The 12,659-nt window shown below is 42.4% G+C and overlaps 1 protein-coding gene across 2 annotated transcripts; it reads left to right on the top strand.

Annotated features, from left to right (window-relative positions):
* The first annotated feature begins 651 nt into the window (after positions 1–651).
* Positions 652–12,525, top strand: ZBTB14 (zinc finger and BTB domain containing 14). 2 transcript variants are annotated; one of them, XM_035125982.2, is made up of 3 exons: positions 652–754; positions 4,277–4,357; positions 5,199–12,525. In XM_035125982.2, exons 2-3 carry the CDS (start codon positions 4,355–4,357, stop codon positions 6,540–6,542), a joined length of 1,347 nt encoding a protein of 448 aa, XP_034981873.1. In that variant the 5' UTR covers positions 652–754; positions 4,277–4,354; the 3' UTR covers positions 6,543–12,525. The 2 variants fall into 2 exon arrangements, with proteins under 2 accessions (XP_034981873.1, XP_034981872.1); XM_035125981.2 differs by lacking the exon at positions 652–754 and adding an exon at positions 787–1,507.
* The last annotated feature ends 134 nt before the right edge of the window (positions 12,526–12,659 follow it).

Raw genomic sequence — 12,659 nt, 5'->3', positions numbered from 1 at the left:
GCGACACAAAGACCCGGATAGCACAGCCGTGGAATTGTGTTGGGGAGGATTTCGACTACAGTAGCCGCGAGAGACTCGGGGTTTTCAGTCCGCGGCTTTGTAACGCTTCCCTCAACGAAGGGAAAAACGGGCACTGCCGCCCTCTCACGTAACCGCTCGCTCTGACATCACACCAGCGAGCAATGGCGCGCGCGCGCACACACACCCAGGTAGACAGACGCTTCTCTCTGGAGAGATTGGGAGCGAGAGACGCGCACGCGCGCACGCACATAATATGGTTCTCGAGGCCGCTTCAACTCTCGGCGCGGCCCCGTCCATGGCGACGCGCGGGGAAACCGCCCGGCCGACCCTCCCCGTGCGTGAGCCCGCCAAGGCCGCTTCGGAATGGTTGGTCGGGCTCCCCGTTCTGCCCCCTCCAGGCCACCTGCGCGAATGAGCGGCCTCCCTCCTCAACGGCGCACCCGCCCCCTCCTCTCTCTCGCTCTCTCCCTGCGGGAGGCGCGCCCTGCTCGCACCGCGCATGCACGTTCCCGCCTTCGGCGCGCCTCCTCTGGCCGCCGCGCGCGCGCACTGAATGCTCGTGCAGGAAGCGGCGGTAACGGTCAGAGACGCGCGCCATTTCCCCTTACATCCCATCCCCCCCCAATCCCCCCCAAAATCCCTTTACTCGGAGCGAAGCGCTGCCGCCGCGGCCACCCCCCCTCCTCCTCTCCCCTCCCCTCCCCATATTCTGTCCCTTCGCCGAGCGTGGCAGGTAAGCGCGAGGGGCATCTGCGCGCGCACTCGAGGCTAGGCTGGCGGAACCGGGCGAGCGGGGGGAGGGGGAGGGGAGGTGCACTGGGGAGGCTCCGCCGCGCGCCGCCCTTTGCAGCAGCTGCTCCCGCGCGCGCCGCCCGGCTCGGGCCTGCTAGGCTGCCTCGCGCCACTCGGGGCAGTCCCGACAGGAAAGGGCCTCCTTCTCGGCAGCGACCGAGGGCGCTCTCCGGTGGGAAGCTGTTGTTTTCGGCGCCCGAGATTGCCGCAGCGCCCCCACCCCGCCTGCCTGCCTTCCTTCCTTCCGTCCTCCGCCGCCCCCCATTAGGCGAGGGAGCGCGAGCGCGAGAGGTGGCTGCGGGGCAGCAGCGCCTTTCCCCCCCCCGTTCCCGCGCGCGCGGGCCTTCCTGGGCTCCTCCTCTTCGGTGGCGGGTGGAATGGGACGGGGGAGCCGCGCGTGTGAGGCGAGTGTGCGCTCCTCCACTCCGCTGCAGCCCTGTCTTAGCGGGGGCACAGGCATCGTCCCCGAACGGGCACTAGCACGCATGCACCGAGTATGCACCGTGCACGTCTGCTCCATGGTTACTCGCGCGCTGCTCGCTTGCTTGCCGGAGGAGGAGTTGTGTTCCAGTACGTGCACGCAGCGAATGCACGCTCTTGCTCGCCTATAGAGGAAAAAATCGCCATCGGTTCAGTACGAAACAAATAGGAATCGGGACTGACTCATAATGGTTGTCGCGGTGTTGATTTCCGAGTAAGAGTGTTTATTATGCTTTCGCCCTCTTTAATTCAAATCTGATTTAGGGCGCGCGGGTGGGTGGGTGCGGGGTTGTGGATCTGTTCACGAAACCAGTCTATGGTGCTTATTCCGATGGTAGTAAAACATGTTCTTTAAATAAACATTGCTGCAGTTAGGGTTTATCTCAGTTTTAGTTTCCTTTAAATGCACAAAAAGTGTACCTCATCACATTTTATTTAAAAAGTTATGTGAGTATCTTTGATAGCTAAAATACTTGGTGCATCAAAAAGTAGTTTGTCCAAGGTCCCTAGAAGGTGATCTTAAACTCCTATATCCCTAGGAATATAGGAGTTTAAGATACATAGCTGCCAAGTTATCCCTTTTTTTCAGGGATTTTCCATTATGCTGAATAGGCTTCCTCGCGAGAAAAGGGAAAACTTGGCAGCTATGTTAAGATATCACCTTCAGACAAAGCTACTGAACTGGATGCAAGCAGACAGTTATGGGATTGCTTTATTAGTCTTGCTTTAGTTCCATTAGATTGAATATATTTGCTTACTCTGAGAAGGCTGAGTGGCTACTGAAGGGTAGGAGTAGGCATTTCAGTAAATAAACAAAACTGGAATCTGTTTACGTGGGAAAAATCTTATTGATTGCAACAGGATTCCCAATGCAGTTTTTTAATATAAAAAATGTCATATTTCTTAAATCTAGCAAGCTTAACAATAGTTACGCTCAGATGATTCCTCTCCCAATATATTCAAGAAATTTGATGGGTGGGTTGTAGAGCCACATGTACGGTACTAGTCCTGCCTCCTGCTCCGATTTGTCAGATGGATATGCCAAGCCATCTGCCCAAGAACCCTGTCTCATGTGGGCTGAACAACTAGAGGTGTTGTCTGAATTCCCTAAAATGAAAAGTATATGAAAATGTAACACTCGGAAACTCAGAGTTAATAACGTTTCCAGTAACAGTTCAGTCATCAGGAGAATAGGAATGTTTTTGAAGTCATGCTGAATGTTAATAATGAAGGAAGCAGATGCATCTCATCAGGGTGGACATTCTGTTAGTGGGGAGCTACTATGAAAAAAGTCTTGTCATGGGCCATGCCAACAAGGTGGCACAACCAAAGGCACCACCTGCCATTGTCAAGCCCACAATGGTTGATATTGCAGGAGGTGCTTCTTTAAATACTTTGGTCCAAAGCCATTTAAGGCTTTGTGCACTAGTACTAGCACCTTGAATTATTGCTATTAACAGACAACCCTAGGAGCGGATAAGAAGGGAATGGGTTGCTTTCTTGTTGACAGTCTGCAGCCTTTGAGCTGGAAGAAAGCCCCACTTCCCTCAAATTACTATTTTGGGAGTTCTCACACACCATTTTTTGAGGAGAGCTCTGTTGCGCAAGCGGAAGTCCTTGTGCTGGGCTTCTGCTGACAGGCCTACTTAGGTGAATCCCACCCTCTATGTCTAACTGGCAAACAAATGTTGCACTACTTATTTTTCTGATTTAAACAATACTTTAGTATCTGACTTTCTTACACACAAGTCTAAACTACTTGCTTTTGTGTAGCTAAACCAGGCTTCCTTAACCTCGGCCCTCCAGATGTTTTGAGACTACAGTTCCCCTCATCCCTGACCACTGGTCCTCCTAGCTAGGGATCATGGGAGTTATAGGCCAAAAACATCTGGAGGGCCGAGGTTGGGGAAGCCTGAGCTAAACATTACCTGCAACATGGCATTGCAATGCTATTTGGAGGGGAAATAAAAGCCAGCAAGCAAACAGGACATGTATTAGGCAAGACATATCAGACATAACACCTGTGACTGTGAGCAAGCAACCAGAGTCAGATACAAATGAATGACTTGCTTGGATTTTGTGAAACACAAAAAGTGGAACAAATGAAAATAAAAACCAGAAAACTGAGAGGCAACGATTTATGCTTTTAGAGATGAAAACATCTATATATTTCCCCTCATTTCTTGGTCTTCTTACTGCTTAAAAATAAAGTTAAAGGATAAACAACAAAATCAAAATTCTGTACAGTTGCTGTTGTACCAGATTTTACAGTCTGGAATATTTCATATACTTGCAAAAATAATTTGCTTAATAAAAGTTATCCATAGCTGGAACAATTTGAAACTTCGCCCCCCCCCTTTGAATCATATGTACATGATCCACATTCCTGTCCTACACACACACACACACACACACACACACACACACACACACACAGTTCCTGCTCTTCCCCAAGTCTCCACCACACAAGTTACTAGTGTTTTTATAGATACTCTGCAGGCGTATAGGTGAGTAGTTGCTGATGTTCACATTAAAGGCATATACTACCCTGAACATGCCTGATCTCTGATCTCGGAACCTAAGCAGGGAGGAGGGCCTGTTTTGGAAATTGTGGCCTAAATTGTGAGAGAGCAGGATTATATGGAACTATAGGATCCATTGTGTATTTTGCCCTTGCAAGTATGCAAAGATTCTGCTTTCAGAAATAAGTCATTTTGATTTTAATGAGTAGCATCATAGAAATAATATACTACCAATACAGACATGGAAGCCAGTGTGGTGTAAGTTACAGAGTCAGATCTGGGTTCAAATCCCTACTCAGCAATGAAGCTCACCAGTCCTAATCTCAGCCTCCTCTAACTCATAGGCCATTGTGATGGTAAAATGGACGACCTGGTAGACCATTCTGAACTCCTTAAAGGAAAAGTAAGATAAAAGTAAAATAATTCTCTTTTAAAAGACACCTCATCATTTTCTCTTTCAGGTTGAGGGTCCCCAGGATAAGGGTTAACCTACCGTCAACGTTTTGTTCAGATATTAAGAAAAAAATCCTTCATTGTTCATGGTACAGTCTTAATATTTATTCTATGCATTTCCTTAATCTTCTGCTTCAGTAAATTATTTTAGTCGTTAGGTAATTGCCTGTACAGTTGTACCTTGGCTTTCGAACAACCTAGTTCTCGAATGTTTTGGCTCCTGAATGATCGAAACCCAGAAGTGACTTTTCCGGTTTTCAAACGTTATTTTAGAAGCCGAATGTCCAACAGGGCTTCCTATTGGCTGCAGGAGCTTCCTGCAGCCAATCAGGAACGCGCTTTGGAAGTTGGACTTCCAGAACAGATTCTGTTCGACTTCCAAGGTATGACTGTAAAGGTTTACCAGTGAAATAATGGGGCATATTTGGGAAGAGTGAAGAGAAGGGAGGACCATTTCCTTTTTGCCTCTCCTCTCCCTCACTTCATACCTTTTGTCTTCCTCTCCCGTTCTCAACACTTTCTACTCCTCCTGCTTCAGCTCTTGCCCTTTAAACTTAGATTAGTTGTTGCTGCCTTCCAAACATAGTTGGAAGGAAGGGTTTATATGTTTGGCTGCGCTGCTGAGCATTGTGTTGGGATGCAACCTTTCATTATCCCAGACGATGTTCAATCTGGACCAGTGGACAACTTGCAGACAAGTCGGAAATCCTAAAGTATTTATGACTGTGGTCTGCAGTTCACTTGCCCACTTTCTTAGAGAAGAATGGCACTGTTGTTTTCCTGTGATGTTGAGATTTTCAAAGGTTATTAATTGCTTGAAATGTTGAGCAAATCTGAGTTATAAAGTTCAGCTCTAATACTACATTTCTCAAAATGTCTTTTGTTTTGTCAGAGTAACACACAAATAAATCTTTCATTATTTTTCTGCAGGAGTTTTTCCTCAGTATGTCTGAAACCATTAAATATAATGACGACGATCACAAAACTGTATTTCTGAAAACATTAAATGAGCAGCGATTGGAAGGAGAATTTTGTGACATCGCTATTGTTGTTGAAGACGTGAAATTCAGGGCCCACAGGTGTGTGCTTGCTGCTTGTAGTACCTATTTTAAAAAGCTTTTCAAAAAACTGGAAGTGGACAGCTCATCAGTAATAGAGATTGATTTCCTTCGGTCAGATATATTTGAGGAAGTGCTAAATTATATGTACACAGCCAAGATTTCAGTTAAAAAAGAAGACGTCAATTTAATGATGTCATCTGGTCAGATTCTCGGGATTAGATTTTTGGACAAACTCTGTTCTCAGAAACGTGATGTTTCTAGTCCAGAAGATAATTCGCAATCAAAAAACAAGTACTGTCTTAAAATAAACAGATCAATGGGTGAATCTAATGATAACCAAGACGATGAGGTTGAAGAAATTGGAGATCATGATGATAGCCCATCAGATATGACAATGGAAGGAACTCCTCCCAGTCAAGAAGATGGCAAGTCACCAACTGCTACTTTGAGAGTTCAGGAAGCAATTCTGAAAGAGCTGGGCAGTGAAGAGGTTCGAAAAGTGAACTGCTACGGTCAGGAAGTAGAGTCCATAGACACTGCTGAAACTAAAGAACTAGGATCTCAAACTCCTCAAGCTCTAGCATTTAACGATGGCATCAGTGAAGTCAAGGATGAACAGACGCCAGCATGGACAACAGCAGCTGGCGACATGAAATTTGAATATTTGCTTTATGGTCACAGAGAGCAGATTGCATGTCAGGCATGTGGTAAAACATTTTCAGACGAAGCACGATTGAGAAAACATGAAAAACTTCATACTGCGGATAGACCCTTTGTTTGTGAAATGTGCACTAAAGGCTTTACCACCCAAGCCCATTTGAAAGAGCACCTAAAGATCCACACAGGCTATAAGCCATATAGCTGTGAAGTATGTGGAAAGTCTTTCATTCGTGCTCCAGACCTAAAGAAGCACGAGAGGGTTCACAGTAACGAACGGCCGTTTGCCTGCCACATGTGCGACAAAGCTTTCAAGCACAAGTCTCACCTGAAAGACCACGAAAGAAGACACAGAGGGGAAAAGCCTTTTGTCTGTGGTTCTTGTACTAAAGCATTTGCCAAAGCATCTGATTTAAAGAGACATGAGAACAATATGCACAGCGAAAGGAAACAAGTAACCACAACCAGTGCTCTCCAAAGTGAAACAGAACAATTACAGGCAGCAGCTATGGCTGCGGAGGCAGAACAACAGCTGGAAACTATAGCTTGTAGTTAAAAGCAGAAGAATCCACAAGTTGAAAAATGTTTGGTCTGATAACTCACCATTGGAAAAAGTATTTTTAAAGGGATTTTGAGAGTAGAAATATAGTTTGGAATTTGCAGCAAAGAACTACCCTATCAGTGACGTTAAACACGGGAGAAGGCTTTGATTTAGGCAACAGTCCAGGCATAAAAAAAAAAAACTCCAGCCAGTATTTTACTCCTCTTAAAACTCTGGGTTTCATTGCATGTCTAGTAAACTCTATGCATGTGGAATGGAAGGCCTTACACTCCAATGCACAGGGAAATTACACTAAAATATTTCAATTTAAACTACTGGTATTTATGTTCCATTGATTTCAGTTGCTTTGGCATCCCAATCATAAGTATGCTTCCTGTGATCAAGGGAATCTCTAAATACCTTAGAGATTGTCCATTCAGGATGCTGAAAAGTGACAGGAAAAGCTGCTGAATCAAAATGTATGCCCATTAGGGATTCATTGGATTGCAGCTGCTAATGTGGAAGTAAGCCTCATGGATTTCACTGGAAATTTGTTCCATGTAAGTATGTAACTCCAAGTCTTTTGGTTGCATTGGCCTGAATATTGGGCTGTTAGTGAATATTTGAACAGTTTAAATAAATAATGTCTTCTACAACAGTTTTTTTTACTTTGAAATTATGAATTAGAATGAGTGCAAAAAAAGCATTTTAAAATAAGAAATGTATTGTCCCTCTAACCAAAACTCATGAAGGTATGAATTTTGACTTTATATAATAGCTCTTTGCAGTTGTCTGTTAATCCACTGTGATGGTCACTACAAGTTTTTAATGTAGCTCTGTGGGCATCTGAACACTGGGAATTATCTTGTTTCTCCTGCTGGTGAATTGGTGTATCCCAAGGTCATTAGAACCACTCTCTGTCTTGCAGATGTTTTTCCTCCCTGGGCCGCCTTACCTTTGTGCCTGCATTTTGCTTTGCTATTCCTGTCTTCAACTCAATACAAAAATAACAGTTGTCTTTGTCTAATTTTAGGAGGCCTTTAATTGTATTCTGATAGGGAGCCTAGCCCTAAGAAAATGGAAATGACAGGGAACAGCTGTTGCACTGCTGCTTACAGTTGGAAAGGTGCAAATGCCACTTGACGAACTCTTGTTCCTTTCCTGGGGTTTTCTGGTCTTCATGGCCATTGTCCAAGAATGCACAGATCCACCATCCTGTCTCTCTCATCAGCATTATTCCATTGCAGAGTTAAAAGGAGCCAAGGCATATTGTTACAGGAAAGGAAAGAAGTAGAGAAAAGCATCTCAAGGAAGGCAGTGTCGCTCTGCTACAGTCAGCTGTAGTAAATCCTTGCTTTCTTTCAAGGTTCTTTTACTGTCCTTAAATGTTTGATAATTGGGTATAGCTTGAAGATCTGAAGCAAATAATTCAGAACATCGGGCAATTGGGTTGAAGCTTACTATAAGATAGCTTTAAAGACTCTTCAACCTGGTTTTCAATAGACTATGATAGACTATGCCACTTCACGCTGGGTTGCAGTTCACAATGATGTTCTTCAATACAAATTGCTTCAGTGGAAAATTAGACATCAAGAAGAAAGATTATAGCCTAGTCTTCTCTAGAAGACTTATGGAGAGCATTCATTTGAGCTTGACCTGCAGTCTTTACACTTTATAGTGTATAGCCCAACACTTTGGTAAGAACTAGGCCTACTTGAGCAGCCTTTTCATGAAACCCGGAGGAACTGGGGTGATGGGAATGTGATTAGGAAAGGACACAGAAAATGGCAACACATATCGATATTTCTTAAGGGGTTTAGAGTTACACAGCTGCATTTTGTTATGATTTCATACCATATTCCCTGCTCAGTAACTCAGAATTCCACTAGTCTTGCAGTGCAATCCTATGTGTGTTTACTCTGAAGTCCCACTGAATTCAGTGGAGATCAGCCCCTAGCTAGTGTGTATAGATTTGTAGCCTTTGGCTGCGTTACAGTTAGCTGTGATATTTAGTGTTTGAGATTTACATCCCAATCCTAAGGATTTCTGTTTGGAAAGCAATCTAAGTTTAGGCTTAATGTTCAGCTAGGCTTATTTACTATGAAGTGTGCTTGGGTTTGCAGCTTAGTGTCAAAGCTTAGGTTCAGTTATATCGCTTTAAAAATCATCAGCTTTTTGGAACAGGTCCTGTATATCTCTTTCAGAGATTTCTAGTGTGAGATGCTTTCAGGGAATTGATAGGAAATGTATGATCTTGGGATCATTTGGGGTAGAAGAAAATTTTAAGCTAGTGAAGTGATTTCAATACTTTCTTAGCCTGCCTGCCCTGAATTAATGAACCAGTTTTATTTGAAATACAAACTTACCATTCAGGTATGCTTTATAATGTCTCAGTGATTACAATTGCATTTGTAATGAACTGTAGGATGGGATTTCCATGCAGTAAGAGAAGGCTGAAGTCTGTTCAAGTCTTTAAAGAAATTTCCCCACACATTTTTAACATAACTTCTTTTATCAAGGTTAAATTTTAATTAACATTGGACAAAAAATGTTTATAACATTGGGTTAGAATTAGTTACTAGAATATGTATTTATAAATTATTGTGTGTCAAATCACCTATTGCATTTCTAAATAGTAATTAAGACTAACATTTTTAAGTATTAGAATAAAATTGCATCTAACTATTGATCTTTGTTACAATGTTGTGAATCATTCGATGAATAGACAAGTTTAAGTTAAATTTAAAATGCCAACCGTTTGAAAATTGTCTTGTAAATAAAACACAAATATTTTAGAATACATGGTGTAATGTGTGTCTATACATTTTACAGCATTCTTATTTTATTTTACATTTTGATGTATTGGTTTTAGAATGTCTGATATGCAACTTCAGTGAATTTATATAACCTAAAACCAATTTGCTTATAAGGTTCTTGGTTTATAGGTCAGACAGAGATGACTATTAGGATCCAATTTATTTGCTTAACAAGTAGTGATTGATGACTGGAGCATCTGCCTTAGTATTAAAAATGAATTCCTGTAGGTGGCAAACAGATTAACATGACTTTTGTTACTGAATTATACTAAATGAGTACTGAAACTCATGCATATTGTCAAGTAACACACTCATTAGACATGTACACGGCAACAATTTGCCAGCTATGCCTCATAATTACATAACAAAATGCAAATAAATAGCATCATATCTTACTATATAATAGAACTGTAAAGCTCTCTTCACACAGCAGTTGTCTGGCTGCCAATACACATTCATGGCAACTCCAGAATGACAACCAGCAGGCAAGCAAGCAGTGCAGGTTGCAGACATCACAGGTGAGCTATTTAAGAGGAGTGTGAGGTGCTTGGCAAACTTCTGAAAACCCCTCCTCTGTTAAACATCACTGGAGCAGTGTTGAATGACGGGGATTGCTTCAGAGAGCAGTCTGCTCAACCCTTCTCTAAGGTCTCTTGCATGCTTCTAAAGGGGATGAGGGGTATTTTGGGGTGAGAGCTGTAAGGAGGAGTGGAGGTTTGAGCAAACTGTGAGGTGATAGGCAAGGCAAGCGGATGGGATGGGTGAAATGTAAAATGTCTTCGGTAATGTGTAAAGGGAGGAATGGTTGGCCAGGTGTGGGAGAAGGGGTGTTGATGGCTAGGCGGGGTTGGCAAGCAGGTAGCAGCCCCTTGTATACATATATTCAAAGCTGCCAAGTTTTCCCTTTTCTCGCGAGGAAGCCTATTCAGTATAAGGGAAAATCCCTTTAAAAAAGGGATAACTTGGCAGCTATGTATATTTGTAGAAAGACTTAAGAATGATATACATACAATCCAACATGTACATTTCTGTTAAAAGCATGTCTCCTTTCAAACACCCTAATGCAAGCAGGAGATCTACTAGTATTCATATGTTTAGCCTGGAGAAGAGAAGGTTAAGGGGTGATATGATAGCCATGTTCAAATATATGAAAGGATGTCATATGGAGGAGGGAGAAATAGTGTTTTCTGCTGCTCCAGAGAAGCGGACACAGAGCAATGGATTCAAACTTCAAGAAAGAAGATTCCACCTAAACATTAGGAAGAACTTCCTGACAGTAAGAGCTGTTCGGCAGTGGAATTTGCTACCAAGGAGTGTGGTGGAGTCTCCTTCTTTGGAGGTCTTTAAGCAGAGGCTTGACAGGCATATGTCAATAATGCTTTGATGGTGTTTCCTGCTTGGCAGGGGGTTGGACTGGATGGCCCTTGTGGCCTCTTCCAACTCTATGATTCTATGATTCTATATTTATTTGTTCAAAACACCAGGAGACATTCTAGCTTCAGGATTTTGAAAATGTTTAGCCTCAATACGATAATGGCTTTTGTCACATTCCCACTGCTACACTATAATTATTACAGTTTTGATTGCTTTCTCATGGACCATTCAGTATTTGACCATGGCCATATTTCCACCACAGTAGCGATTTATAGGTTATTAAAATTTGTAGGTTGTTACACCCAGAAGCTTGTTGATTTCAGTATTAATGCAGATGCTTAAAAGGTGGTGACATTTCTAGAGGCTCCTGTTCTGGAACAGAAATGAAAGGTTTAAGGTGGAAAAGGTACAGTGACAGAAGACAGCAAAACAATTATGTCCACGTTTTGTGAAGCAGGGTGGCCCTTGCTTTTTTTTTCTAGCCATCCTTCTGGTGTTCAGAAACGGAGTAAGCATTTATTGATGAGGTAAGTGGTAAGAAAAAAAAACCTGACTGATGATAAAAGGAGCAGGATAAGTTTTTTAAAAATAAAAAGTGGTAAAGTGGCACACTGCAATGCAGTAAATTCAATTCTTACTATAGTTGAGTACATTTTGATTGAACCTATCTTTGAGCAAGTGTTCTCATCTCTGTGATGTAAACTCCATTCCTAACCCTGCCTTTTCCTTTCCTGAATAAAAATGCATGCCCTTAATGGCTAGAAATGTGATTTTTAAAGAAATGGACTGACACTCAGGCTGCAGAAGTTAGTGTTAAGGTAACCAGCCTGAGATGGCATGGAAAAAAAACATCATACATCTTCTGGAATTTTTGGTCACATAAGCAAATACAGTTGAAAATCAAATGACAGTTGTGCCACTGTTGTGACCTCTTCGTTACCCACACATGCCCTGCTCATTATCTTCTGTACACTTTGGCAAGAGAAATAGAAGTAAGCCATAATTGATAGATGCTCTCACACACAAAACTCCTTCAAGGAGTACTTTGTTTAAAACATCAAGATCAACAACAGGAAAATGCTTTGTGGGCATTTGTGGCAGGAAGCCCAGTTGGGAGGTGGTTGGGAGTTTTAGATGACAAAAGTGTTCTAAAGGAGAAGAAGATTGTAGAGAAACAATGACATATTTGTCTTCAAAATGGGAGCAGTAGTGCAGATCCCCATGTCTGGATTAATTTTTTGAGGAATAGGAATTGAGGAAAAATGTGATGAAGAGATTAAATGTTGGAGGCAGTATGGCTCTGGATACCAGTTGCTGAGATTCACAAGTAGGGGAGGTGCTGCTTTGCAATGTTCTGCTTGTTCTCAGAAGCATCTGATTGGCCACTGAGAACACGATGAGCTAGATGGGCCTTTGATCTGAGCCAGTAGGGCTTGTCTTCTATTCTTAGACATTTGTACTATCCTTTAGGGAGTCCAGGTGGCATTATTTTAATTTATTAGATTTTAATATCTTGAATGTTACCCTGAATCATCGGGATGCGACAAGATATGGTAGTTTCCTTGCTGGTCATTGGACCAGCTTCAATTAGTCATTGGATGATTACTATGCTTCTATTGACATTGGATCTGTTTATATATATTTATAAAAGCATTCAACTTTGCCATAACCTAATGTTAGATGTCATTAATAATGGGGCCTATTTTAGTGAACATTGATCTGGTACCAGAAATCCTAGCATGGACACAACTTAGAACACCTATTATTTCTGAAAATGTCTCATTTCTATAAATAAACAGTATATTGAATCCCTTGGCCTTGTTATTTTCAGATTTGTGTCCTTCAGGAAAGACTTTAACAAACAAATGAAGCCTTTCCTCTCAGAATATTTGGAACAACCCAAATAAACTTTGCTTTGTTTTATTTTTTGCTTCACAGCAAA

This window comes from Zootoca vivipara, chromosome 8 (genome assembly GCF_963506605.1).
Source record: "Zootoca vivipara chromosome 8, rZooViv1.1, whole genome shotgun sequence".
NCBI classification, from domain to species: Eukaryota; Metazoa; Chordata; class Lepidosauria; order Squamata; family Lacertidae; genus Zootoca; species Zootoca vivipara.
This window is presented reverse-complemented; position numbering and strand designations above follow the sequence as displayed.